The 25,209-nt window shown below is 38.3% G+C and overlaps 2 protein-coding genes across 3 annotated transcripts; one reads left to right on the top strand and one right to left on the bottom strand.

Annotated features, from left to right (window-relative positions):
• Positions 1-1,031: 1,031 nt before the first annotated feature.
• Positions 1,032-23,012, top strand: LOC124630680. Its single transcript, XM_047164646.1, has 9 exons — positions 1,032-1,837; positions 10,593-10,689; positions 10,869-10,973; positions 11,073-11,228; positions 11,817-11,860; positions 13,740-13,968; positions 14,427-14,537; positions 15,436-15,621; positions 19,020-23,012. The coding sequence occupies exons 1-9, from the start codon at positions 1,053-1,055 to the stop codon at positions 19,710-19,712; spliced, it is 2,406 nt and encodes an 801-aa protein (XP_047020602.1). The 5' UTR covers positions 1,032-1,052; the 3' UTR covers positions 19,713-23,012.
• A 71-nt stretch (positions 23,013-23,083) lies between these two features.
• LOC124630357 (histone H2A, sperm-like) lies at positions 23,084-24,882 on the bottom strand. 2 transcript variants are annotated; one of them, XM_047164225.1, is made up of 3 exons: positions 24,769-24,882; positions 23,694-23,913; positions 23,084-23,364 (listed from the first exon to the last, which is right to left on the bottom strand). In XM_047164225.1, exons 1-3 carry the CDS (start codon positions 24,809-24,811, stop codon positions 23,187-23,189), a joined length of 441 nt encoding a protein of 146 aa, XP_047020181.1. In that variant the 5' UTR covers positions 24,812-24,882; the 3' UTR covers positions 23,084-23,186. The 2 variants fall into 2 exon arrangements, with proteins under 2 accessions (XP_047020181.1, XP_047020182.1); XM_047164226.1 differs by lacking the exon at positions 24,769-24,882 and adding an exon at positions 24,201-24,361.
• Positions 24,883-25,209: the final 327 nt, after the last annotated feature.

Here is a 25,209-nt window from a genome sequence, read left to right on the forward strand (position 1 = left end):
TCGTGTATGCAGTCCAATCTTCATCAATAATACGAATTCTATTAGTTGGGCTGAGTTGGGACATTATATTATTACATTGGTCATTCATTTGTTTGCCAACCAACCAATTCACCACATATTTACTCATATGGCTCTGTAATTAAATAGAAAAAAATACGTGACGTTTTTAATGCCGAACCCTAAAAAACGTGTCTCTCTAAATACAAATATGTTTTTAAAAGACAATTTTTTACAATGATTGGCATGTCACATTTTTCCTATATCTTATTCAGAACATAATTATGGGGTGCCGCATGGTATGTGATAGCTTCATTATTTTTTCAATATGGGGTTCTGTCATGGTGTGGCGTTAACGCCCACATTTAGCGGGTATAATAGAGACATCTAAATTATCGGTTAGGAATACAATGTAATACGGCTGTGCTGTTGCTATTACTTACTAGTGTTGGGATATGCCGTTAAGAAATAATTCCAGTATCGATAATTCATTTATTTCATTTAAGTTTTGTCAACTTTAGGAAGTCAGTAGATTTTTTAATACAACTACTATAACAACCTTATTTGTCATACATTTAATAAGCACTACAAACAATTAAATATTGTGCAGTAGATTTCTTAGTTGTGTCAGTAGGTAGTAAGTAGGTTATAAGAAGTTATTTTCTCCTTTGTTTTTATTTGAATCTAATAAAAATATTAAATAATCCGACCTGTTTCTGAGGAAATAAGCAATTGGTAAAATATTGAACAACATTGAGTTTCTAAAACAACTTATTAAAGGATGTCCTAAATATAGAAGGAAATACAGGCTACCATTAAGACAATTTTAAATTAAGGTAATTCTTAGTCCTTAAAAATAGATGGGGTCACTGAAGATGGGGAATACCAACAATCATACAAAAAAGTCTAACCCCACAGAAAAAAAATACACAGGCAGTGATTTTCTCTACTGCGTAGTTGTAGGGGTCGAGGGTTAACTACAGCGCTGTAGCAGTATAAATATCAGCCACAAATCAATTCAACGTCACTTTGGTAAAATTCATCACATCGTCAAAATGAATTCAATACTTCAGAACCTAGAAGACCCAGACCGGCCTTTCTTGGGTCCTAATTATTGGATCATAAAGAACATGGGTTTATTGTTACCCAAAAATTTGCTGGCTAAAATACTTTACATCATATTACATGAAATAGTCGCGTTTTTTGTAATAACTCAGTATATGGAGCTGTATGTAATAAGATCAGATCTGGATCTCGTGTTAACTAATATGAAGATTTCAATGTTAAGCGTCGTCTGTATCGTGAAAGTGCATAGCTTCATTTTCTGGCAGAAACACTGGCGTGAACTCTTGGACTACGTCACAGCAGCTGACAAGTTCGAAAGACAAAGCGATGACCCTATCAAGAGCAGAATTGTTGAGACGTACACAAGATACTGCCGTCGCCTCACATACTTCTACTGGGTTTTGGTTTTTACAACATTCCTAACTACAACTGGCACGCCTCTCATGAGATATCTTTCGTCATCCAGTTTTAGGCAAAATATGCGAAATGGAACTGAACCGTTTCCGCACATCTTTAGCTCCTGGATGCCTATAGATAAATATCATTCACCTGGTTGTTGGATTACAGTACTGTGGCATACACTGTTATGTGCTTACGGGGCTGCCATCATGGCGGCTTATGATACCTGCATCGTAGTAATCATGGTGTTCTTTGGAGGAAAGCTGGATCTACTGCGAGAGAGATGCAAGCAAATGTTTGGCCCGTCTACGATCAGTGACAGACAGTGTGAAGAAGTGGTGCGGCAGCTTCATGGGATACATGTCATGATGTTGAAGTAAGTAGCTTAAGATACATTGAATAAGATTGGATTCGCATCCTTTTTGGTCCTTCAGAATTTGATTGGATTACACTGATTTAACTAGTGAATGAATAATATTTCAACGCTATATCTGGTTGTACCTATTTAACAAAGAGAAATATGTTTGACATTGAAATCTAAATGTTTCCTTAGATGATAGGTACTAAAAGACTATTTAGTGTTTATTTTAAATACGTTTATTGAATAACGATTACGCTCGATACATAAGCGACTAAACGGCTAGTCAATCCGATCGTCACGATGTCCCGTGGGCAACTGCCTCCCTCCGCCGCCGCCCGCGAGCGCGCGCGCCTGGCGCGAACATCCCTGCGCGCGGGAGGGGTGTGTTGCCGCGAAACAGTCACGGCTCTCTCTCTCTCAGTCGGCCGTCCTGATACTGCTGGGCGTCCCGGACAGCTCCTTCTTCGACGAGTAAACCGAACCTCTTAAGGTTCATTACTTGAAGACTATCTCTTAAGATATAATAACATTGGACTTCTTAAAGTCCAATAACACCGCCTCTTAAGGCTTACCTCTATCTTAATAGAGAGTGTGAACTGCCAAATAACATCAGGGTCCGCCTCTTAAGGCCTACCAATGAATAAGCGATCCACGCATAACCAATTAAGTCCATGCCCTTCGTTCATTCAATCAAATCGGTATTCAAGACCTCTGAAGGTCAATAAAGGTCCACCTCTTAAGGTCTACAAGACTTCTGAAGGTCAATAAAGGTCCACCTCCTTAGGTCTACAAGACCTCTGAAGGTCAATAAAGGTTCACCTCTTAAGGCTACAAGACCTCTGAAGGTCAATAAAGGTTCACCTCTTAAGGTCTACAAGCGCTCCGCTCACCATATGAGTCTTTTTCGATAGATCAAGCATCGACTAGACTCTCTCGACCTCTAAAAGTCTGATGGTCCGCCTCTTAAGGCCTTCAACTGCTCTAACGGCCCACCCATCTCATATGGATCTACGTTCAGCAGTTCGGTTCACACTTACTACATGTAAGGTATCCCCGACAGTCATGGTCCGCTTCACAGGCCTTCATGATTCACCCTCTTAAGGTTAGCATGCATGCAATTTAGGGTTCAATATAATGAGCGTCTCATGCTCCCATCACTGTGTCAAACACAGTCCATAATAAGTGCCTTCTCAAAAGTACAGAGATCTCCACCACTCGTTGATAAATAAGACAAATTATTCAGGTTATAAACAATATACTTAAAAATTACAGTGTGAATGCAAAGGTATCATGGCACTTATATAACTAAACTATAACTAGTATAGTTAGTCTAACTCTTACAGTTTATCAATACAATGAGATCAAAATGAAATAAAATTTCCTTGACAAGATGCCACGTTATCCATTTAAATAAGATATTAATTATTCAGTTCTTAATCTGAATATATAACTAAACTATAACTAGTATAGTTAGTCTAACTCTTACAGTTTATCAATACAATGAGATCAAAATGAAATAAAATTTCCTTGACAAGATGTCAAGTTATCCATTTAAATAAGACATTAATTATTCAGTTCTTAATCTGAATAAGTCTCATTTTCTTCTAATACTAATTAAAAAAAACAAAACAAATAACAAACAATAATTCAGTTCCTAATCTGAATCAGTATCGGACATACAATGGAACGGCTTCAGTTTATCCCGAGCCAGTACATTCTCGTATGAACGGCCAGTTTTATTGCTAGCCTTTACAACATATCTGTCATGCGGAAGAACTTTGGTCACAACAAACGGTCCATCATATCGTGGCACTAGCTTGCCACTTCTAAGGCCCTTTCTAAATACCCTTCTCTGCACTAGAACCAGCTGACCAACATTAAAAGGTGCCTCGATACGTCGTTTACGATCGAAATTCACCTTCGACTGCTGAGCAGCAGTTTGCATTCTAGTAGTAGCAGCCTCCCGTAGGTTTTTAAAACAGCCTGACCTAACAGGTGTAACCAAATCTCCGGATAAACGAGGCCGGAATCCGTACAGCAGTTCTAACGGCGACTTCCCCGTCGTATTATTAATGTTCGAGTTCAATCCTAATTGAACTTTAGGTAAGTACATTTCCCAATTATTTTGGTCATCACCGACATAAGCCACGAGTGCATCAAGTATTGTACGATTATATCGCTCAATTTGACCGTTGGCCCTAGGGCTCGCCACGGCGTTCATTATATGTTTTATTTGGCGCTCAGTACAATACTTCTTGAACTCGTGACAATCAAAAGCTTTTCCACGATCACTAATAATTCTGTTTGGCAAGCCAAACGTTTTTATAAACAGATCTAGTGTTTTAAGAACATTAGCACAACTAGTATCTCGCACTGCCTCAATCCATATAAACTTAGTAAATGAATCTATGATAGCGAAAATATACATCTTCCCAGAGGGACTCTTGCAAAAAGGACCGAGGTGGTCGACATGTACCGTGTGAAAAGGCACTGGCACCTTTTCAATTGGATGCAATAAACCAACAAGTCGACCCGTAGGCTTCTTAGCGTATTGACACGAAATACAGCTGCGTACGTATTTTTGAATAAAGCGACGCATATTACCAAACCAATACTTGCTCTTAATTGCGTCGTAAGTTTTATTAAAATTGACATGACCATTACCATCATGGAAAGTTTGCACAAGGGACCAACGGCATTGTTTTGGAACTACAACCTTGAGATTATTATTATTCATCTTTCTAAATAAAACTCCCTTTTCAACTGTGTAGTCCGCAGCCAATCCTTTCGAGTTACCGTTCGCTAATTCGTCGTCTAATTGCCTAATAACCGCGCGTATGGAGTCATCATCGTGTTGTAAACTTTCAATAAGATCAGTTTCTACACAACGTAATATACTCTCGACGGGATTTCGACTCAGCGCGTCTGCGTGACACATCGACTTCCCGGCGCGATATTCTACCTCAAAGTCGTAGCCTTGCACCTCCAGCCACCATCTCGCGATGCGTGGGTTTAAATCACGCTTCGACCATGTCCAGCGTAGAGCGTTACAGTCAGTTACTAGGGTGAACTTAACGCCACTTACGTACACCCTAAACTTCTGTAAGCTCATAACCACGGCCATGGTCTCAAGCTCGAAACTATGGTAATTTTGTTCAGTGACTGTAGTTTGTCGACTAGCATACGCGACAGGTTTCCACGCACCATCCGGTTGCTTTTGGAGCAGGATACCGCCTAGACCAACCTTAGACGCGTCGGTATGTATCTGTGTCTCATGATCCGGGTTAAACAAAGCCAATACAGGCCGGCTAATAAGTATAGCTTTCAGTTTATCGAACGCCCCCTGCTGTTCATCACCCCAGACCCAGGGTTGATCTTTTTTTGTTAATAAAGTGATGGGTCGGGCAATTATCGCGAAACCTTTAACATACTTCCTAAAATAGTTAGCCAAGCCCATAAACTGCCTACACTGATGTACATTAGTAGGTATGGGAAAATCACGTACAGCATTAATTTTATGTTGCGCCGGCTTAACTTCACCCTTGCTGACTTCGTGTCCCAAGTATTCAATTCGTGGGACTAAAAACGAACATTTATCGATTCTGAGTTTCATGTTTGCATCACGTATTCTTTCTAACACGGCCCTCAAACGGGTCAACGCCTCACGATAATCGTCACTATATACCAGTATATCATCTAGGTATGCTGTGGCGCACTCAAACTTTAACGGACCTAATATGTCATCAATAGCTCGCTGAAAGACAGCAGGTGCATTCACAAGTCCGAAGCTCATACGTGTGTATTGATAATGCCCGTCGGGCGTAACAAAAGCTGTATATTGCTTACTGTCATCTTCCATTTGTATACAAAAATATGCAGACAAAACATCGAGACATGAGAATACACGCTGCTTCGCTAGCCTATCAAGCTGATCCTGTATAAGCGGCATAGGGTAACGCTCTTTTTTAGTTATTTTATTTAATGCCCGGTAGTCGACGCACATACGTTTTTCGCCAGTCTTTTTAGGGACTAAAAGTACAGGGCTGGCGTAAGGTGAGTTAGAAGGCTCTATAATTCCCTTCTCTAATAAATCTAGTACAATAGTTCGTACGTGTTCACGGTCCGCAATCGACATTCGGTAGGGTCGGTAATAAATTGGTTTAGTATCTGTAAGTTCTATTTTCATTTTTACAGCGCATTTACCTATTGTTTGACCACAGTCAGAAAAGCAATCAGAAAAATCATTTAGTAAACATTCAAGTTCTAACTTAACCGAAGGTTCCAACTCCGTTCCGACTTCATACCCACACTGTGCGTCGCGGACTGTTATTGCACGTACCACACACTCACTGCTAGGTAAGTTAATAACATCCGATCCTAAATTAATCATTTTAACACAGACCCGGCCGTCACGGACCTGCGCGTTATGTTTAGGTACAACAAATTCGGATCGGGGCTTCAAGTGTTCCGATTCCGGTATCATAATAGTTCCGTCAAAATCCGGACAAGCCAAAACTATTTTATTTACACCAGGTGAAAGCTGCAGGTCCTCCGGTGTATGTAACCGAACACGCTCGGCATCCTCAGAAATGTCCGGTAAGTCCGATAGGTAATTTGCGTTATATATCCTTAATGACGTGGGAGTCTTTATAACGTAAACATCAGGATAGTCAGTAAATGGTTGACCAATAATAATGCCTATATCCTGCGCCCTATCAGGCACTAAGTAAGCTTTAACACCTTCGCACGTAGCCTCATCGGCCGTAATGGTAACTATTGTTTCCGCGAGAGGTTTAATTTGCGACCCCCCGAACCCTTTTATGACACTATCACTCGACACATTCTGTAAATCTAATCTCAGCTGTTTTGCTAGAGACTCTATTATCGTAATGCAAGAACTCCCGAAATCAATAAAAGCCTCAGCATTACACCCGTTAACGGTAACCATCATGTAATATTTGGCACTTGAATCGGATGAATTTTTAATAACATTTACCTTTTGCGTATTGTTCGACGTACTTGCATTACGACTTTTCAATTTCAAACACTCGTCCTTAATGTGCCCTAACTTATTGCAATAAGAGCACTTTCTTATTTTACGAAAACAATTATTTTCACTATGTCCCTTCTTACTACAATAGGAACATACCGTATCTAAATAGGTATTTTTGTCGCGAGTTTTGTAGGTACAACGCGCAGCGACGTGTCCGCGTCGCTTACATACTCTGCATTTTATCCGATCTTGCGTATTATTATTGATAACGGAGTGTACACTTTGTTTTGAACTCACTGAAATCTTTGTATTGGTTTGCAATGACGATAGGTAGTTTAACAAAGCGCTGGGGTCGCGGCAACCCGCGGAAACCGCGCCAATTTCAATGAGTTCACTACCAATTGTACCTACAATTGCCTCCGTAATCAACGACGGCGCAAGTCCGCACGCGTTGCCTAACGCTAACTTATCATAATAGAATTGAATAAAATCCATTTCGGGCGATCGAATGACATTCACTAAATCCCGTAACATGTTTAGTTTACTCTTATGGGATGGGAAAGCTGTAAGTAATTTAGCCTTAAAGTCCGTCCACGAGAGATTAAATTCTTGTAGTTGGTCGTACCAGCGACGGGCATAGCCTTTTAATTTAGAGGAACAATTAAAAACTAAAGTTTTCTCATCCCATCCGTACATTTGAGATATGCCCTCGACTTTACGAAGCCAGATCTCCATTGTAATTAACGATGTTTTCGGATCAAAGTCAGGTATTGGGTCACTTCGCCCCACATAGCGTAAATTATTAAAATTATGAGCTACATACGCTAAATCCAGCGATGGTGCGACAGCTACAGTGGCGTTCGGCGCATGCGCGCGCTGCCCGACGCCCGCGGCTTCTTGCGCAGACGACATGGCGGCTGACTGATTTATGGTGTTTGATTGTGGCGTAGGTGGGAAACCCGACGGGTTCGAAGTAGGCTGAAGAAACTGGTTGGGAAACGGGGATGCCTCACAATGTACGCTTGAAGCGCGCGGCAATGGGCGGCCCGCGCCCAATGCTACCAACGGCGCGGGGTCGCACAATGGCGGCGCGGCGTCGCTCGATGGAGGCGCGGACGCCCCGACAGCCCCGCTTCGCCGGATCACGGTCGGCGCCGAAGCAACCGCAGGCACCGACGTCACCTCTGGGTAGGGCAGCGGAGGTGTTGTGATCCCATCGTCGTCGGTATCACCACTCGTTGGCGGTGGTGCTGCATTTCCTTCCAGCGGCGACGCCGACATCGGTGCAGCAATGTATCTTTCCAGCAACGACACCCGCTTCAGCAAACGACGGTTTTCCATCTCGGCCAAAAGCCGACGTCGCAACTTACACTCTCGTTTTTCTTTTTTACTTTTATGCGAACCCATAGTAAACACAGCACTTTATACAACACAACACAACACAGCACAATAATCTCGTCCCACTACTGAGTTAAAAGACTATTTAGTGTTTATTTTAAATACGTTTATTGAATAACGATTACGCTCGATACATAAGCGACTAAACGGCTAGTCAATCCGATCGTCACGATGTCCCGTGGGCAACTGCCTCCCTCCGCCGCCGCCCGCGAGCGCGCGCGCCTGGCGCGAACATCCCTGCGCGCGGGAGGGGTGTGTTGCCGCGAAACAGTCACGGCTCTCTCTCTCTCAGTACGTTCATCCTAGTTCAATGTTGATATGTGATACAGTACAACACCTTATAAAGTGTCATACCTACTCTGACTTTTATATAATTTTATTTTTGAAATATCACACATTGATGTTACATTCATTTCATAGGAACAGACATCACCTAGCTTAATAATTGTTAATAAACAGGAGTTGTATCCGCCGGTCATACTTCGCCTGAAATTATTATTTGGGTATTTCATTTTAAAACGAGTTTAAAGCCAACCATACCTATCTATCTATTTCGGCAAATCGTTCGGATCTGCAAGACACCTGTGCGATCCACGAGCAGTTGGTAAACATATAAACTAGTGGCAGGATCCATGTCTGTCGTTGTACCACACACCACAACTTTTGTCTGACTGGCTGGCACGTTTTTCGGGAAGATCCATCAGATCTGATCTACATTGATCTAGGTATATGGCTAAACCATTGTAGTGTTTATTCATTTGTATATTTGTAGGGAGATTAACCGTTTTTATCCCAAAAGAAGACAACTAACTTTAATTACAATAGATGAAAGACGATATTTTCCCAATACAGGTCCCTGATTCTTTTAAGCATAAAGGTCACGTGACTAATTTCAGAAATCTTGTATGTATGTATCTACGTCCCTTGTAAATATGTAACAACTTAATAAACTTAGGTATATGGTTCCATTGTCAAGTAAATCAAAATAGTTTAAAACGTAACGAGCTACACTATTACCCTGCCCAGGTTTCAATATCTAGAAAATCGTTACATACCTATTCATCAAACATAACCTCTTGTAGTCAAGAACATAACAAAAATCAACATCACATCTTCTTTGTTCTTTTGAATTGTATTTTATTTTTCATTGAAGGATTATCCGCCGCAGATATTATTCGTAAGTAGTAACAATCAAACTGCATCATATAGTGTTCATAAACATACGGACACTCCTTTCTAATTTTATGAAAACACATAACATTTCTCATACGTTTTTCCTCATTAAATCTTCATCATCATCATCTCAGCCATAGGACGTCAACTGCTGAACATAGGCTTCCCCCTTAGATCTCCACAGATACCTGTTGGAGGCGACCTGCCTGATCCAGCGTCTTCCGACGACTTTTATAAGATCGTCTGTCCACCTTGTTGATGGACAGACGTATTAAAACTTATATTGTTATAAATAATGTAGTTTCAAAAGCTATCAATAACAATTTACGCATGAATTTAAACGTTTTTAGCCTTCATATCACTTATTTTTGTACGGTTATCTTATGAAAAGTGGAACCTTGCCAATACTCGTACGTAATGGTACCTACAAAAACCAATTTTAGTGATCATTATTTTAGCTCTCTTTATTATTATTCTTTATTGCACTCTAGAATTAATACTCAAAGAACAAAGACAGTTTATGTACAATCCTCTTCCATTGAATACCAAAAGAAAATTTGGAAGCTCGTTGGTACCTACGTCCAGATTTTCATCGTCTTACAGTGCTTTAGCTAAAGGTCACCAATCCAGACCTTTTGGCTCCATTGGCAACTGCCTTCTTCTTGTATGAAACTTATGTCTATTTTCGTTTTGCACGACTTATCGGTTGATATTGATCTAAAAACTTCAGTTAAGCAGGAATTTTCTTTTATGTTTTAGTACCTACTTACTTTAACATAATGAAATCTAAAACTCCACAATAAACCAATCTGTCTAGTAAAGTTTCGTACTTAATACTAAGTAGAGTGCCTACAGTACCTACCTACTTACCAGCTACGCATCAACTCTACTTTTTGGTGCGTAGAAATTCTTTTCGCTAGGTTAAGCATACATTATGTTCTAATTGCATAATTAACATAGTAATTAGCAATAGCAAATATATCACAAATGTTTGGAACTTATTTACTCAAAAAACATCGTTATAAAACAATTTCGTGTCAAAAACTGAGCTTCTGACCGTTCCAAATTTTATCGATAAAATATTTTACGCGCGCAACCACTAGGAAGCAAAGACCAGCATGATACAGCCAAACTGCCTAAAAACAAAACAATAATTATTTTTAATGCCCCCTTTAGTAAATAACTGTAATAATGTTTTTGTTTCAGATATTCGAGATTATTTAATTCGCTGTTATCACCTGTCATGTTCTTTTACATGGTTATGTGCTCACTAATGCTTTGTGCGAGTGCCTATCAACTTACTGTAAGTTTTATACAGTATTTTTTAAGAGGGTAATGTAAATACTTAATTAATTTAAAGCTGGACCCTATTATCGGCCAATTGAGGGGAGAAAAATAATGAAGATACTTTATTGTGTGTGAAGACAATAATACATTAATTTATCGATGTATATAAGTACCTATTATTGCTATTTTTTTCAGTCTGCACAAAATGCCGCACAGAAGCTATTGATGGCAGAATATCTAATCTTCGGAATTGCACAACTTTTCGTGTTCTGCTGGCACAGCAACGATGTTTTGATCAAAGTAAGTGTGACTTTGATTATGTACATTAGCGACTATATAAAAAAATCTTACAATCTTCCGTGGCCATAATTTTTTCCTAATTTTAATATCCAATTTCAGAATGAAAACATGACGTCAGGGCCCTTTGAAAGCAACTGGTTTTTGGCGAACTATAGACAAAGAAAAGACGTGTTAACTCTATCGGGACAGCTTTGCATTAAAAACATTTTTACTGCGGGGCCCTTCGCCAACCTCACTTTGCCGACCTTCATCAATGTAAGTTGTCAAAGGGTGTGTCTACATTGCCGTATGTGGGCTTAGTATCAGATTTATCGAGTTCCTATTTAGTCAGCTCAGTTGTTCTCGCATTTAGCTATGCCTGCTGTATCATTGTTAGAAGCATTAGCTGCCTTGGAGGTACAAAGGTAGAAGAACACACATAAAGAAGTGTGAGTGGGTTCATACTTCTTTATGTGTGTTCTTCTTCTTGGCTTCTGAACATTTAAATTTTCGACATTTTCATAACAAAATGGCTGTTATTTAGGTATCAATATCAAACTCTAAACAACTTCAAAAAAAGACAGCTCCATGAAAAGTCCTATGCCGGATTTCTCCCGCCACTAATTCTCCAATGTGCACATACCCTAAAAGGCATGGTAGGTGTGACAACGCCGTAACTGCAGCGAATGTCTTATTATTTTATTAAACATGCATGCATAGGGTTAAATGGAAAATCAGGAAGTACTTAAATAATGTAATAGATACGTAACACGTAAAGATACAGAAGGTGACTTAATAGAAGTTGGTTTTGATTTAATTTTCCGCTAATTAAATTCCTAACTCGCACTTTTTATTTATTTCCAGATACTGAAAGGAGCTTATAGTTATTACACATTGCTGAGGAAATAGTTTTCAGTTACAGGTGCATTTTTGTAATGCTGCAAATAGAAGGAATAGTAGGAACTAAATTAATTCAAATTTTATTCAATGGTAGAATAACAATATTGTCATTCATCGGTATTAGAAAAATAATAAAAAACATTACAAAACAATTCGTTTTACTCATTTACCTACCCTTATAATCTGCAATGTCCAGTAGGTAATAAATAGCTATTCCGTTGATCCGTTGTTTATCCGTTTTTAACTGCATCGCCTGCCATCCACTCCTCAAAAATCAGTCCTTTGAAGTAAATTAGTAATTATTTAGGAAACAAATTAGCTTTAAACTTGGCTAAGATACCTATCCAAACTAATATTATAAATGCGAAAGTAACTCTGTCTGTCTGTCTTTCTGTCTGTCTGTCTGTCTTTTCTTCACGCCTAAACTACTGAACCGATTTGTGTGAAATTTGGTACAGACATAGTTTGAAACTTGAGAAAGGACATAGGATAGTTTTTATTACAAAAAATAAAAATAAAAATAAAATTTATTACGGACATACAGTGCCATCTATTGGTCAAATGTCGAGCTGTTCCTATGCTCCGTAGATAGATGGCGTTAATCGCGCAATGGTGTCATTACACGAAACATTCATAATCTGTAAAGCCTAAAATAATAGAAAATTTGCCAATGGGAGAAACAGTCTTTTTGTCCTTTTGAACTGAAATGACAAATCAGTAGAATGATGGGAAAATAAGGGAAAAATAACATTTTCGCCTTTTTCGATCGGCAATAACGGCTTTAATGCCCTAAGTGAGTATACATCTCTTAAATTGAAACGCAGAGCTCATTCTGTTGATTTTTGAAGAGTTCCCTGGGATATCTTCCACATTTCAGACTGATCAAATTTATATAGGACCACACTGACACTTTACTCTTTCAAACACAAAAGAATTTCTCAAATCGGTCTATAACTGATATGCCTTAATATACATAAAAAAATACGGTCAAATTGAGAACCTCCTCCTTTTTTTGCAGTGGATTAAAAACTTTCTGCTCAAAGTAAATTTACGGACGAAGTCGCGGGCAAAACTACCCATGCTAAAAATGCGATAATAACTCTGTCTATCTGTCTTTCCGTCACGCCTAAACTACTGAACCGATTTCGATGAAATTTGGTACAGACATAGTTTGGAACTCGAGAAAGGACATAGGATAGTTTTTATCCCAAAAATCCTGCGGGAGCGAGAACTTCTCAAAAATCCCGCGAGATCGGGAACTATGTGGGTAAAACCAAAAATCTGCCGGAAGTCACTATTCCACGCGAACGAAGTCGCGGGCAAAAGCTAGTTTAATACATATTTTGCAAAGTATGACTGAAAGTTAATACAGCGCCATCTAGTTGGTTACTTAGGTAGTGCTTGCATATCCAATTCAGTAGTAAGTTTAAATTGTAGCGAAATATAAAACTAATTTAAATCCCACATTATAATGTAAAGAATTACCATTTTATTTACTTTTTCATTTTTTAATTATTTTGTAATTCACTTTTACGATCCTTCAACCCATTTCGTGCAGAAAACTTGTAACCCGCCCGGGAAATTAAAAAAAAAACAAAGGCTGTCTTTCTCTTTCACGGGAAGCTCTTTCTTTTGATTTCTTTCTTTACACTTACGAGCTTTGAGTTAATAATATAGGTAGAAGTTTAATTAAAATAAACATATATACAAATAAACCAAGTATTGAGTGATCACGTACAGTTTAGGAGTAAATATAACACGATTGGCCACGGCTAGAGTTCAATAAACTTCGATCTCCGACAGGCCTTTTAGAAATGTCATTATTGGATTTTATTGTGAATGTTTTGTGATTCCACCGCAAATATCTGTGAGTACTGGTGTTTGAAGTCGTGTTGCTATGGAAAATCAAAATCCTCCGGAGAGAGTGGTTCCGGTGCAATATGGTCGAGGATCAAGAGCCTTTCGTCAGTTTAAGAATCCACCTCAGCCGCACATGTGTATACAGGACACTATTAAGGGCACGACGGAGAAACTGTACATTAATGTGTTGGGATGGCAGAAAATAGCGAATCCGAAACAGTATTCCGATCCTATTCCTTTGTACGGTGGAATGCAGGTTAGTTTTTCATTAATATTTCCGACTACTAGTCATTACTGTCTGCTATCGGCTTAGCAGCGGGTTTCATCGCTCTAGTTTCATAATGAGACTTGTTATTTACTAATTATAGTGAGAAGTTTACTTAATCCTATTTAAAATTACTGAAGAAACTCATCATTCCTACTGTAGATCCCTTGTGTTATTTGATTTGTTTATTAATTAATTTAACATTCATTATCTGTTTGAACTATTGATCCCAGTATTGAAAATACATCTTATTATAGTTGAAATCAGTGTAAACAAAAATATTATGATCCTAAAATATTTTCATATAGATAAAAAGAAAGTGCATTATCAAAGTGTCTCCACCATACATTTTGGCGACCTAGGAATATGAAATAAAAATCAAAAACTATTCTGTTTCTTTACTCCTATTTTTTTCGCATTAAGTTTTATGTATGGGATGTGAATTCCAGGTGCCGCAAAACTATGGACCCAACGCTGGTAGGCCTCCGATGATTGTATTTGCGGTGATGGTCAACCCAGATATACTCAAAGCCAATGGCAAAAATGCTACCAGCCCAACGGTAATCATTTGCATAACTTATTATAAGCATCCATGGAGTTTTATGCATGTTATTTTCCAAAAGGTTAAATGAGATGGATTGGGCATATAAGTTTTTGGGCCTACTGACAGGTTTAAATATTTTGCATTCCAAAAAGTTCAATCCAAAAGTGCCTGGCAGTGTTACATTTTATAATAGACTTTTTTTTTCAGAAAATTGACTATGTTTTAGTCATATCATTTAAGATAAATAACTGCATAAAAAATTAAAAACAGAAAAATAGATAAATTAATGAAAATAACTTCTATTGTTCATAAGATTTGAATAGGTTGATAACTTTAGAAAAGTTAACATCCACCTTATTCCACAATTTTATACAGTATACCTTTATGAGAATAACAATGAAAAATAATGACAGTTTTCTTTTATCTATTCACTTTACTCCATAGTAGCCTTTGTATGATTTTATAAAGCATTCTTTATCTAGATTGAACTCCATTATCTAGTGGAAAGTTGTTTGTTTGTTTTATAATGGAATGGTTTCTGATTGATATGATTAGCTTCTTATCATGCCATGTCAACACAAGTTGTATGGGTTTACACTTCAGTACACACTACAGCTGTTTATGTGCTATTAAATTGTTTCATGTTGTAGGTAAACTTTTACATCCAATGTAAATGTAATTTTGTACAAAGATAGTCTAGAGTCTAGAGCCTAAGAAAGAAGATAGCCTACTTGTCACCTAGTTCCAGAAAGTTGTTTACCTGGGATTTTACTCTTGGTTGACAGCAGGATCAGCTGGTTTATCCATAAGAAATACTTTTTTTTACCAATTAACCCTTTAAATTATTCTCTGTGTTTATTTAAATTTGTTAATTAAAATTTATATTTACATAATATAATTTACTAAAATTCCAGGACCGTGAAGCCCTAGTAAGTCTCCTCTGTGACTTTGTGGAGGCTATGAACCCAGGACTTGTGTTGGCACGAAACCCTGTCATCATGAAGGATCGAGACCTGGCTGGGGAGCTGAAGGATGTGTGGCTTGCTGTCCAGAACAAGAGGGAACGAGAAAAGGGCATGAACCAGGATGTTATGTATAAGGTATATCTAATATTTAAGTTATTTTACACTTATTCAGATACTTTAACATGTGTTATACCAGTGTGAGTACAGGGTTACCCCATCATCCTCCTGCCCTTATCCCAATTTTATTTGGGGTCGGCGCAGCATGTTTTCTTCTTCCATACTCTTCTATCTGCCGTCATCTCACAATTAACATTCTTTCTTACCATATCTACTTTCACACAATCCATCCATCGTTTCTTTGGTCTTCCTCTTCCACTATATCCGTCCACGTTCATACTCATCACCTTCCTCACAACATGACTCTCATCCCTCCGCATCACATGCCCATACCACGACAGCCGGTTTCCACGCAGTTTTTCTGATACCGGCGCTACTTTCAAACTTCCTCTTATATACTCATTCCTCACTCTATCCATTCGCGTAACTCCACACATACCTCTTAACATTCTCATCTCTGCCGCATGCAATTGTCTTTCATTCGTCGCTTTTGTGGGCCAGCACTCTGATCCATACAAGACAGCAGGCCTGACCATACTCTTGTAAATTTTCCCCTTAACTTTAAGGGGAATACGAGGGTCACAAGTTGTTCCCGTTACCTGCCGCCATTTCATCCATCCTGCGTTAATTCTGTGCGTAACTGTCCGATCTATTTCGCCATCGCCCTGAATAAGCGAACCGAGATACCGGAAATCGGAGCAGACTGGAAGAAGTGCGTTATCCAGCGCTATGGCTTCAGGACTGGAGAGACCGCCGAAATCGCAGAACATATATTCGGTCTTGGTTCTGCTGATTTTTAAGCCAACATTCTCCAGTCTCTGTTGCCAACTCCCCAATCTGCTCTGGATCTCAGGTCTGTCTTCACTAACCAGGACGATGTCGTCGGCAAACAGCATGCACCAGGGTGCCTCCTCCTGTATGTCCGCCGTCAAGGCGTCCATAATAAGCAGGAAGAGGTAAGGACTTAAAGCAGACCCTTGGTGCAGGCCCACAGCCACACTGAACTGGTCAGTATTGCCGGCCGACGATCGGACATACGTACAGGACTGCCTGTACATCGCACGAACTAACTCCACATACTTCCCAGGCACACCTTTCTCTTTCATGGCCCACCATAACACTTCCCGAGGCACCCTATCATACGCTTTCTCAAGGTCAATGAACACCATGTGCAGATTCCTGTGCACACGTCTGTACTTCTCGCACAATTGGCGAAGTGCGAAGATGGCGTCCATTGTTCCTCGACCTGGCATAAACCCAAATTGGTTTTGGGTAATTTCACTCTCTTATCGCACTCTTTTCTCTATCACTTTCTCCCATACCTTCATAGTATGCGACATGAGCTTTATCCCCCTAGTTGCCGCAATCTTGCACATCCCCTTTATTCTTGAAGATGGGCACTAGCGAACTACTGCACCATTCTTGCGGGATGACTTCTTCATGCAGCAACTTATTGAAGAATAAAGTCAGCCACATACATCCGTTCTTCTTTAACACCTTCCACACCTCAGCTGGTATATCATCAGGGCCCAAGGCCTTTCCATTCTTCATACTTCCAAGTGCTCTTTCTACCTCATCCATGCTAATTTCTCTTACCAATCCCTTATTTACTTGTGCCTCTTGGAGTATTCCATTCCAAACATTCTCTTCATTCATAAGCTTTTCAAAATAAACCTTCCATCTCTCTTTTATTTCTTCATCATTACACAAAACCTTGCCAGACTCATCTTTTATGCATTTTATGTGGGTTATGTCCCTCGATCGTCTCTCTCTCTCTTTCGTAATTCGGTAGAGCTCTTTTTGGCCTCTTGGACTGTCCAGGGAGTTGTACAACCTCTCCTGCGCCTTAGCTCTGGCAACTGCTACCGCCTTCTTTGCTTTCCTCTTCCATTCCATGTATATTCTCTTTCTGTCATCCTTCAGACTTGCATTCGCTATTTCAACATTCTGCCATTCTTTGAATGCTACTTTCTTTTCTTTCAAAACCTTTTGTACTTCATCATTCCACCACCATGTATCTCTATCTATCAAACCTTTTCCTCTCGACTCTCCGCACACGTCTTTTGCGACTTCCCTTATATGGCTTGCCATTTCACTCCAACATTCATTCACACATCTACCTTCCATCTCCTTCATTTCTGTCATTTTTTCCACAACCTGACTCCTAAATACATCAGCACATTCTTCCTTCTCTAGCATACGCCACCTAATCCTTGGAGGGGGCCGATCTTTGTTGCTTTTGGGCGAAACAGTTACTTTGACATCCAGAATCACAAGTCGGTGCTGAGTGACTAATGCTTCGCCTGGCAGCACTTTGCAGTTTTTGACACAGCATAGACTACTCCGCTTCACCAGGAAGTAATCTATCTGTGTCGCGTGGTGGCCGCTCTTATATGTCACGAGGTGCTCCTCTCGTTTATTGAACCACGTATTTGTTATGGCCAGGTCGAAGGCACAGGCAGCTTGAAGTAATGTCTCGCCGCTTGCATTCCGGGTTCCAAAACCCCTACCACCATGCACTCTCTCATATCCATCGCTCTCTCTTCCTACGTGACCATTAAAATCCCCACCCACATAGACTTCCTCACTACCCTGTACATTCATCATCAAGCAGTCAAAGTCCTCCCAAAACTTCTCCTTTACACTCTCCTCGCAGCCTGACTGCGGCGCATAAACACTTATCACGTTTATGGCCTTGCCGTCCACAATTAATTTAACCGCTATTAATCTATCATTCATTCTTTTAACATCTACGACACATTCTTTCAGCCTGTTGTCCAAAACTATACCCACACCATTTCTCTTGCCATCACTTCCACAATAGAAAAACTTATATCCTTCGCCTATCTCTCTAGCCCTTGCACCCTTCCATTTTGTCTCTTGCAGGCACGCTACATTTATTCGTCGCCTTTTCAAAACATCTGCTAGCTCTCTTCCTCTTCCAGTCATCGTTCCTACATTCCAACTCGCATACCTCAATCTCAATTCTCTCACACTTCGAGCTCGCATCTTACGTCGCACCCGCCCGTTATGGTGCGACAACCCTTGTCCATTTCCCACAGGAGCCGGGTGCTGCTCCTGCGCGTCGCCTGTGGGGTACGCCCTAGCCCTATCGCTCATAACTATATTTTCTTTCCCCATGCTGCAGAAGTTTTGGCTTAGGTTTTATGGTCGGCCGCCTGCCTGACACCAACCCTCTTTGGGAATGCTATTGTGGTGATTTACCCGTCACCGTGCGGGTGGCCCAAAGTACAGATGTTATGTACTGGCCTTTAGGTTCCCTTTAGTCGCCTCTTACGACACCCGCGGGAGAGAGATGGGGACGTCCTATTCTGATCCGGGATCGTCACGGAATTACAGGGTTACCCCATTCATTGTTTTATGTTTATTAAGTCATGTCAAATCTATGTTTTCAGGTCTATGACATAGATGGTATTGGTGAAGATAATGTAAATGAAGATGACAACAGTCCTATGAAGCAAGGTGGGTCTCCGAACAGAGGGCCAAATGGTGACAAGAAGCCTGTCAAGTCTTCTAAGCAGATTCTTCTAAATGCTGGTCAAAAGTCAGAGTTTGATTCTGGTATGAACAACTGTCAAATAAACCAGAGCCATGCCAACAGAGATAATAAAACCGGCAACACTCCTGATACGACTTACTGCACGCCGGTGTACGGACAGATTGTATCCACTCGAGAAAACCACAATCAAATCAACGACATCCAACAAAAGTTCTCCTCAAATGAAATGAAACCTTCAAGCTCCTTCAGGAAAGACTGGAATCCAATGCACGGCAAAACAACAGAGGGCTGGGACGAATTCTCAAAACGTAACATATCGACGATAAAAAACGACGAAAAGAAACGATGTGTGAAAGATAAATCTAAGATTAGCAATGGTAAATCTCACTACGATTTCTTCCCGTATTTTGACAATAAATCGGCGAACGAAACGGACGGACCCGAAGAAGACAGTATGAACAAAGAACAAAATTCGATCGATGAAAATTCTAAAATAATTATAGACCCAATGCAGAAACTAGTTCTGCATTCGACTGATAAGAATATATGTGATAATAACACAAGTGCTCTCAGCTCAATAAGCTCATAAAATAAGCTTTTACATTTTGTATGGCAGTTGATGTTGAATTATGTAATCGCTTGTGTGTCTATGTTGTCTCCTTAGTCACACACATTCGTAATTGGTTTTGGTTTGACGGAACTGCAAACCGTTTGTATGTTTTCGTGTCACAAGGAAACCGATTGCAAGAGTGTTATGCCAGGGCGAAATGTTAACCTAGCAATAGCAATTTAGGCAGAGCAATATTATAACTATTATTTTATGATGTTTTAACAAATATTAATGTTTGAGTATGAGATATGTATGCATGCCTTGCATTTGATGAGTTTCGTTAGTTTTTTAGGTCACATAAAAACCAGTCCAGCCAAAATTATTGTCTGTCACACATTTTTACAATAGTTAGTGTAAAGTTTTTAGAAAATCGCAACTGAATGGTGCATGAAAAGTGTAAATGTTTTTTATCACCTAAAGTAATTTATATTTATGGATCAGCTATGTTTCGTCTCTACCACTTCTTTTTCAATTTGGCAGACTATTGTAACATTATACTCTACCTACACTACTGGCTGATAGAAGACATCAAAGGCCAGTTGAGTAATGCATGGTGGTAAGCAAGGATGTTTGTCGGAAGTGGGTTTGAGCCCGACATGAGCAATATGGAGTATACAACATGCTTTCGTGTGTGAGTGCGTTTTATATGGTTGTGTATTATCTAATGTTGTTCAACGAGCGTTGCGTTGGTTCAAACTAGGCCGATCGATGTTACAAAAGACTGATTTATCTTTGGCGCAAACTAACTCTAGGTATGCGCAGATTCCCTAACAAAGTTTTCAAGCATGTCTGATGTGAAAGGACATTAGATAAACGATAGAGAACGATCAAGGTTATTTATACATATATTAGCCTAATTTGAACAAACAAACAATTCTATAATATTGATAATTTTTATATAATGCTATATTTTTCATTGTTGCCATTTTACTATATTTAAATCCTGAGCTTGTTACACTTTACAATCACTGAAGGGAAAGTCGAAGATATTGTTCCCGCGGCCAACTATTTGTTGTGAGAGAGTGAAGGGTCCCGCAGTAACATTAGTGGAAGTTGGGGTCACACATATGAACAAACCTATTTTTATGCACCTCACATCCCTCTAATGTTACCTAGAATGAAAAGAAATCAAAGAGTGTTTGGAATAAAGGATGGAGTGGTTTATTAAATAATATTATTTTCGAAATTCAATTTAAAGAGTTAAAATTTTGCTCATATTATAAAAATATTTAAATTCTCAAAGTGACCAATAACAAGCAAAATATTTTGCTTGTTTTATCTCTGTCTATTGATCTCAGAATTCATTAATAGATTTTCTTTTCACGATTAATGCCTGTAGGCGTTACCCAACACTGCCAAATGATGCTTCATAAACTCGACACTAGACGGAATAAGTAACATCGACAACATGACGAACAAAAGCGCACACCAACATTCCCATCAATCTAGATTCTAGAAATAATTACAAAACTATGTGAAGTAATGAACAAACTACATGTCTTAGGGCTCGCTTTGTCACAATCATTAAGACTGATCTTTTCGGATTTGCAGTTGCGTAAATATTTTTAGTCATAGTGTAGTCAAACAATGGCACTGAACAAATTATATCAGATACTTAGTTTAACAATTGTTTAAACATTTTATCTGTAAGATAGACCTGCCAGTCCCGATAATATTGTATACTAGATTGATTGTGGTCTGTGCGCTGTTTTATTGAAATCTATCTATCGTGGTTTTATCTCAAATTCGATGTCACTTATGCATGTCCTATAACTTTGTTTAACTTTACACAATAAACATTCTCGTCTTGAATATATGTGAGTAATTCGCAATTAAAGTACTAGTGAGGAATTCGCAATTAAAGTAGATTTTATATGGTTGGTTAGTCAGTAACATAATTCAGTCTGTAGGTACATAATAAGTCATGACCTTTGTGCAATCCCTTGGTTCTTTTTTATTATTTAAAGTTTTATTTTACTAGTTATCATGTATATTTTTATAAGCTGACCAGAGGTAAAGATCTCATTCCCTTTGATGCCAGCAGCAAGCAGTTGAATATCTTATCCTTTTACTATCTAAAATGTTCTACAATGCTTTACTGCTCAATGCTCATTTTAAGTCTCCACAAACTTTTGAGGTATATACTGCTGTTAAATATAATGTAAGTATCGATTAAATTGATGCTATTATTCGATTTTTAGAACGAATATCCAATGGTATCAGCAGTGTATCGCAAATAATTTAATTGTAACAACATAGCATCTTTTGATAAACGTTGAGTTACTATTGCCTATAACCTGTTTGTGAATAGAAATAGCAGAAATGTGTGAAAAGGAATCAATATTTGAAGATTCACTTCATTTCTTGTAAAAAGGTATTCCATTTTATATAATAAATTATCACCGTTCTAGTGGTGCTGTGCTGGCATTGTTTATCAGAAGATGGTAATGATAGACTTCAATAGTTTTCTTGACTCAACATTTATTTAAAGCTCTCCACTTCAGATCAATGAAATTGCATTTAGTAACAAAAGATTTTCTTGTATATTTTTGATGTGCTACATTTACATTTAGTTTGGTATTTTATAAAGTATTCCTTTTAACATTATTCATAGTTTTTAGATAGGTACAATCATTATTGTAGTATTTTTTGTATGTGCCCTAGGTACGTAGTTATGCTATACCCAATGTTCCTTTGATATAAATTATATTAATTTGTATTGAATTGTATCATCAGACATGTATATTTTAAATTTAGTCTTTATTTTGTTATGTTTATTGGTGTACCTTATATAAAGTGAATTTCACTTATGATATAAAGAATCTTGATTGTTTTGCCCATGATTTTGTTTGATTTTTCAGTGGATACAATGATTCGATTTTATGTAATTGAAATGCTAATCTTATTGTAATACTGTGTACACTCATTACAATACCCATGTGCTTATCAGGATTTCTAAACTCATATTTAATTTATTTCTACCCATCAAATTTCAGGACAAGTGATTGTGCTGTGAGTGAAATTCATTTTATTTCACATTTCTGGGTTGTAAGTCCCAAAAATATCTATTAGTAGAAATAAAGCTGTTATAAATAATACAATTCATGTTAAAAATATTCTGAACTATGTGAAGTTTTAGTAACTATGGAATAGATGTATTTTTTGATTTTATAAAGTAATAAATCTGTAAGTTTATAAATATTGTACCTACCTAATATAATGGAATTTAATAACAGATCTCTTGTTTACAGTATTTAAAATTACATGTCATTTACAAGACTGGTTGAAGTTGATTTTTATTTCAATAATTATGTATGCAGTGCAAAGTTTATTGAGAAAAACAACATAAATAATAATCAACAATTTTACTTTATTTGTTTTTGCTACTAACAATAATAAACACTTAATTTTAATTTCTTTGAACTTAACACTATTAACGTTTGGACATTTCAATTAATATTCTTGTGATGAGGTATTTGTGTTCTGATGACCTTTCATTTGAGTCTTCTTTGGCAATAGGTGTCGATTGATGTGTGGCATAACTCCACCCTCTGAGATAGTTACTCCTGCTAACATTTTGTTCAGTTCATCATCATTGCGGACAGCCAGAAGAATGTGGCGAGGTGAGATTCTGGACAAACAGAGTGACATTGATTAGTCATGGTAGGTACCTACTGTTATTAGTGAACTTGAATCAGTTTTCTCGAATGTTAGCTAACATAATTTCCTCACATAAATCAATGAGCAACTGCAATAAATTAGTGCAATGGCTTGCAGTCTGTAGGTGTTAAAAAAAAAAAAACACTTGGAAAGCTACTCTTCCAAAGTAACATAGGCTACATTTTGGTCAGTGGGTCGTCTTAGGGGCGGAGTACTTGCAGGAGTTCCCATGGGACGCGCGCGAAACCACGGGAAATGGTTAGTAACATAATTTCAGAGGAAGGTAGTTAGATATCTTACCTGGATCTCTTATTGTCGTCAGCTGCATTGGCAGACAACTCTAATAACTCGGATGCTAGGTAGTCAAGCACTGCAGCCATGTACACCGCTGCGCCTCCGCCGATACGTGGAGCATAGTTGCCATTTTTGAGAATCCTGTGGATCCTGCCAACAGGTAAGGTTATTCCTGCTCGACGACTGCGAGATTTGGGCTTTGCTCTAAGTCTAGAGGGACTTTCTTCTGCAAAATAAAAAGGTTCTTATGAAATTTTAATATTCTGCACAAAAATAGCATTTTTTTACTTGTTTTTGTGGGTAGGTAGGAAATCATCAATCTTTCGTGGGCTTGGAATCATTAATGCGAAAGAGTTTAGAAGTCTTGTCTACTAAAACCCAACCATGTCTTCATGGGCTTAGTATTCCAGTACTGCGACAACTATTTCGAACAAACCCATAGACTTAAGTAATTTCAATGGCAGAAATACGAGGTCCGTGGGCTGATTTAATATAATTACTCTTGCTACTCACCAATTTCTTTAATAGGCATGTTTTAAATCGAACTTTGAATATTAGAAGTCGTAACAAATAAAATTTCACTTAGTTTTCCAAAAAATGAAACGTAAGTAATTTCAAATTCAAATCAACAACGTTACCGATTTTGTGCAAGTCTAAAAATTTAATCGTTGACAGACAGATACAGATGTTTCAAGTTCGCGGGAAATTCTACGTTCGGATATTCATATATTTTAAATGTGCACAGCCGAAAAGTGTTTTTCAAGAAAACTTAATCGGTCACATATAACGTGACGGTCACTTTACATCTCTAGTCAAAACCTTGTCGAGCAGAGGGGTTAAGTGTTTATTAAGTAATGAGTACCTTTTATTATATAGAAACAACTAGTCGATTTTCCTTGGGTACACTTGCGTTTCTTGGGAACTACTGACTGTCCGTACAGAGATATTAGTATAGCTTATGTTACCCGAAGAGAGTATACAATTCCAACAAGGAAATAATTTTTCAAATTGATTCAGTAATTTAGGAGCCTTTGGGGTACAAACAAATAACAAAAAAAGTTTATTTTTATTATACCATTACTTTTTTTACTAATCCGTGAGGAGTTCAAATTGCACTCACACATATTAGATACTATATGAAGTATTAATTAAATATGGTGATGATGGTATTCAATAATCTCAAATCTGCATTTAATCTGAGACTTTCTTTCCAATAATGTTCTATTCTATTCTATTTTTGGATATGGCAATCCGTGTCGATGTCAATTCGACGATTCTGCCAATGACAAGTGGGATGACAAGCAAGTAGTGCTTTTAATGAAAAAAAAAAATAAAAATAATAATTATATATTGATTTAAGACGGAGCTGTGGCCGATCTTGTGTAACTTAATGTGTTAGTAGGACGGCACTGAAACAAACAGAAATACATTTACATATATAAAAATAACAAGAAAATGTTAGTAACACATAACATACATATACCACAACCATACAAACTGAGGCCTAAATATAGGCCACAGT

This window comes from Helicoverpa zea, chromosome 5 (genome assembly GCF_022581195.2).
Source record: "Helicoverpa zea isolate HzStark_Cry1AcR chromosome 5, ilHelZeax1.1, whole genome shotgun sequence".
Classification (NCBI taxonomy): Eukaryota; Metazoa; Arthropoda; class Insecta; order Lepidoptera; family Noctuidae; genus Helicoverpa; species Helicoverpa zea.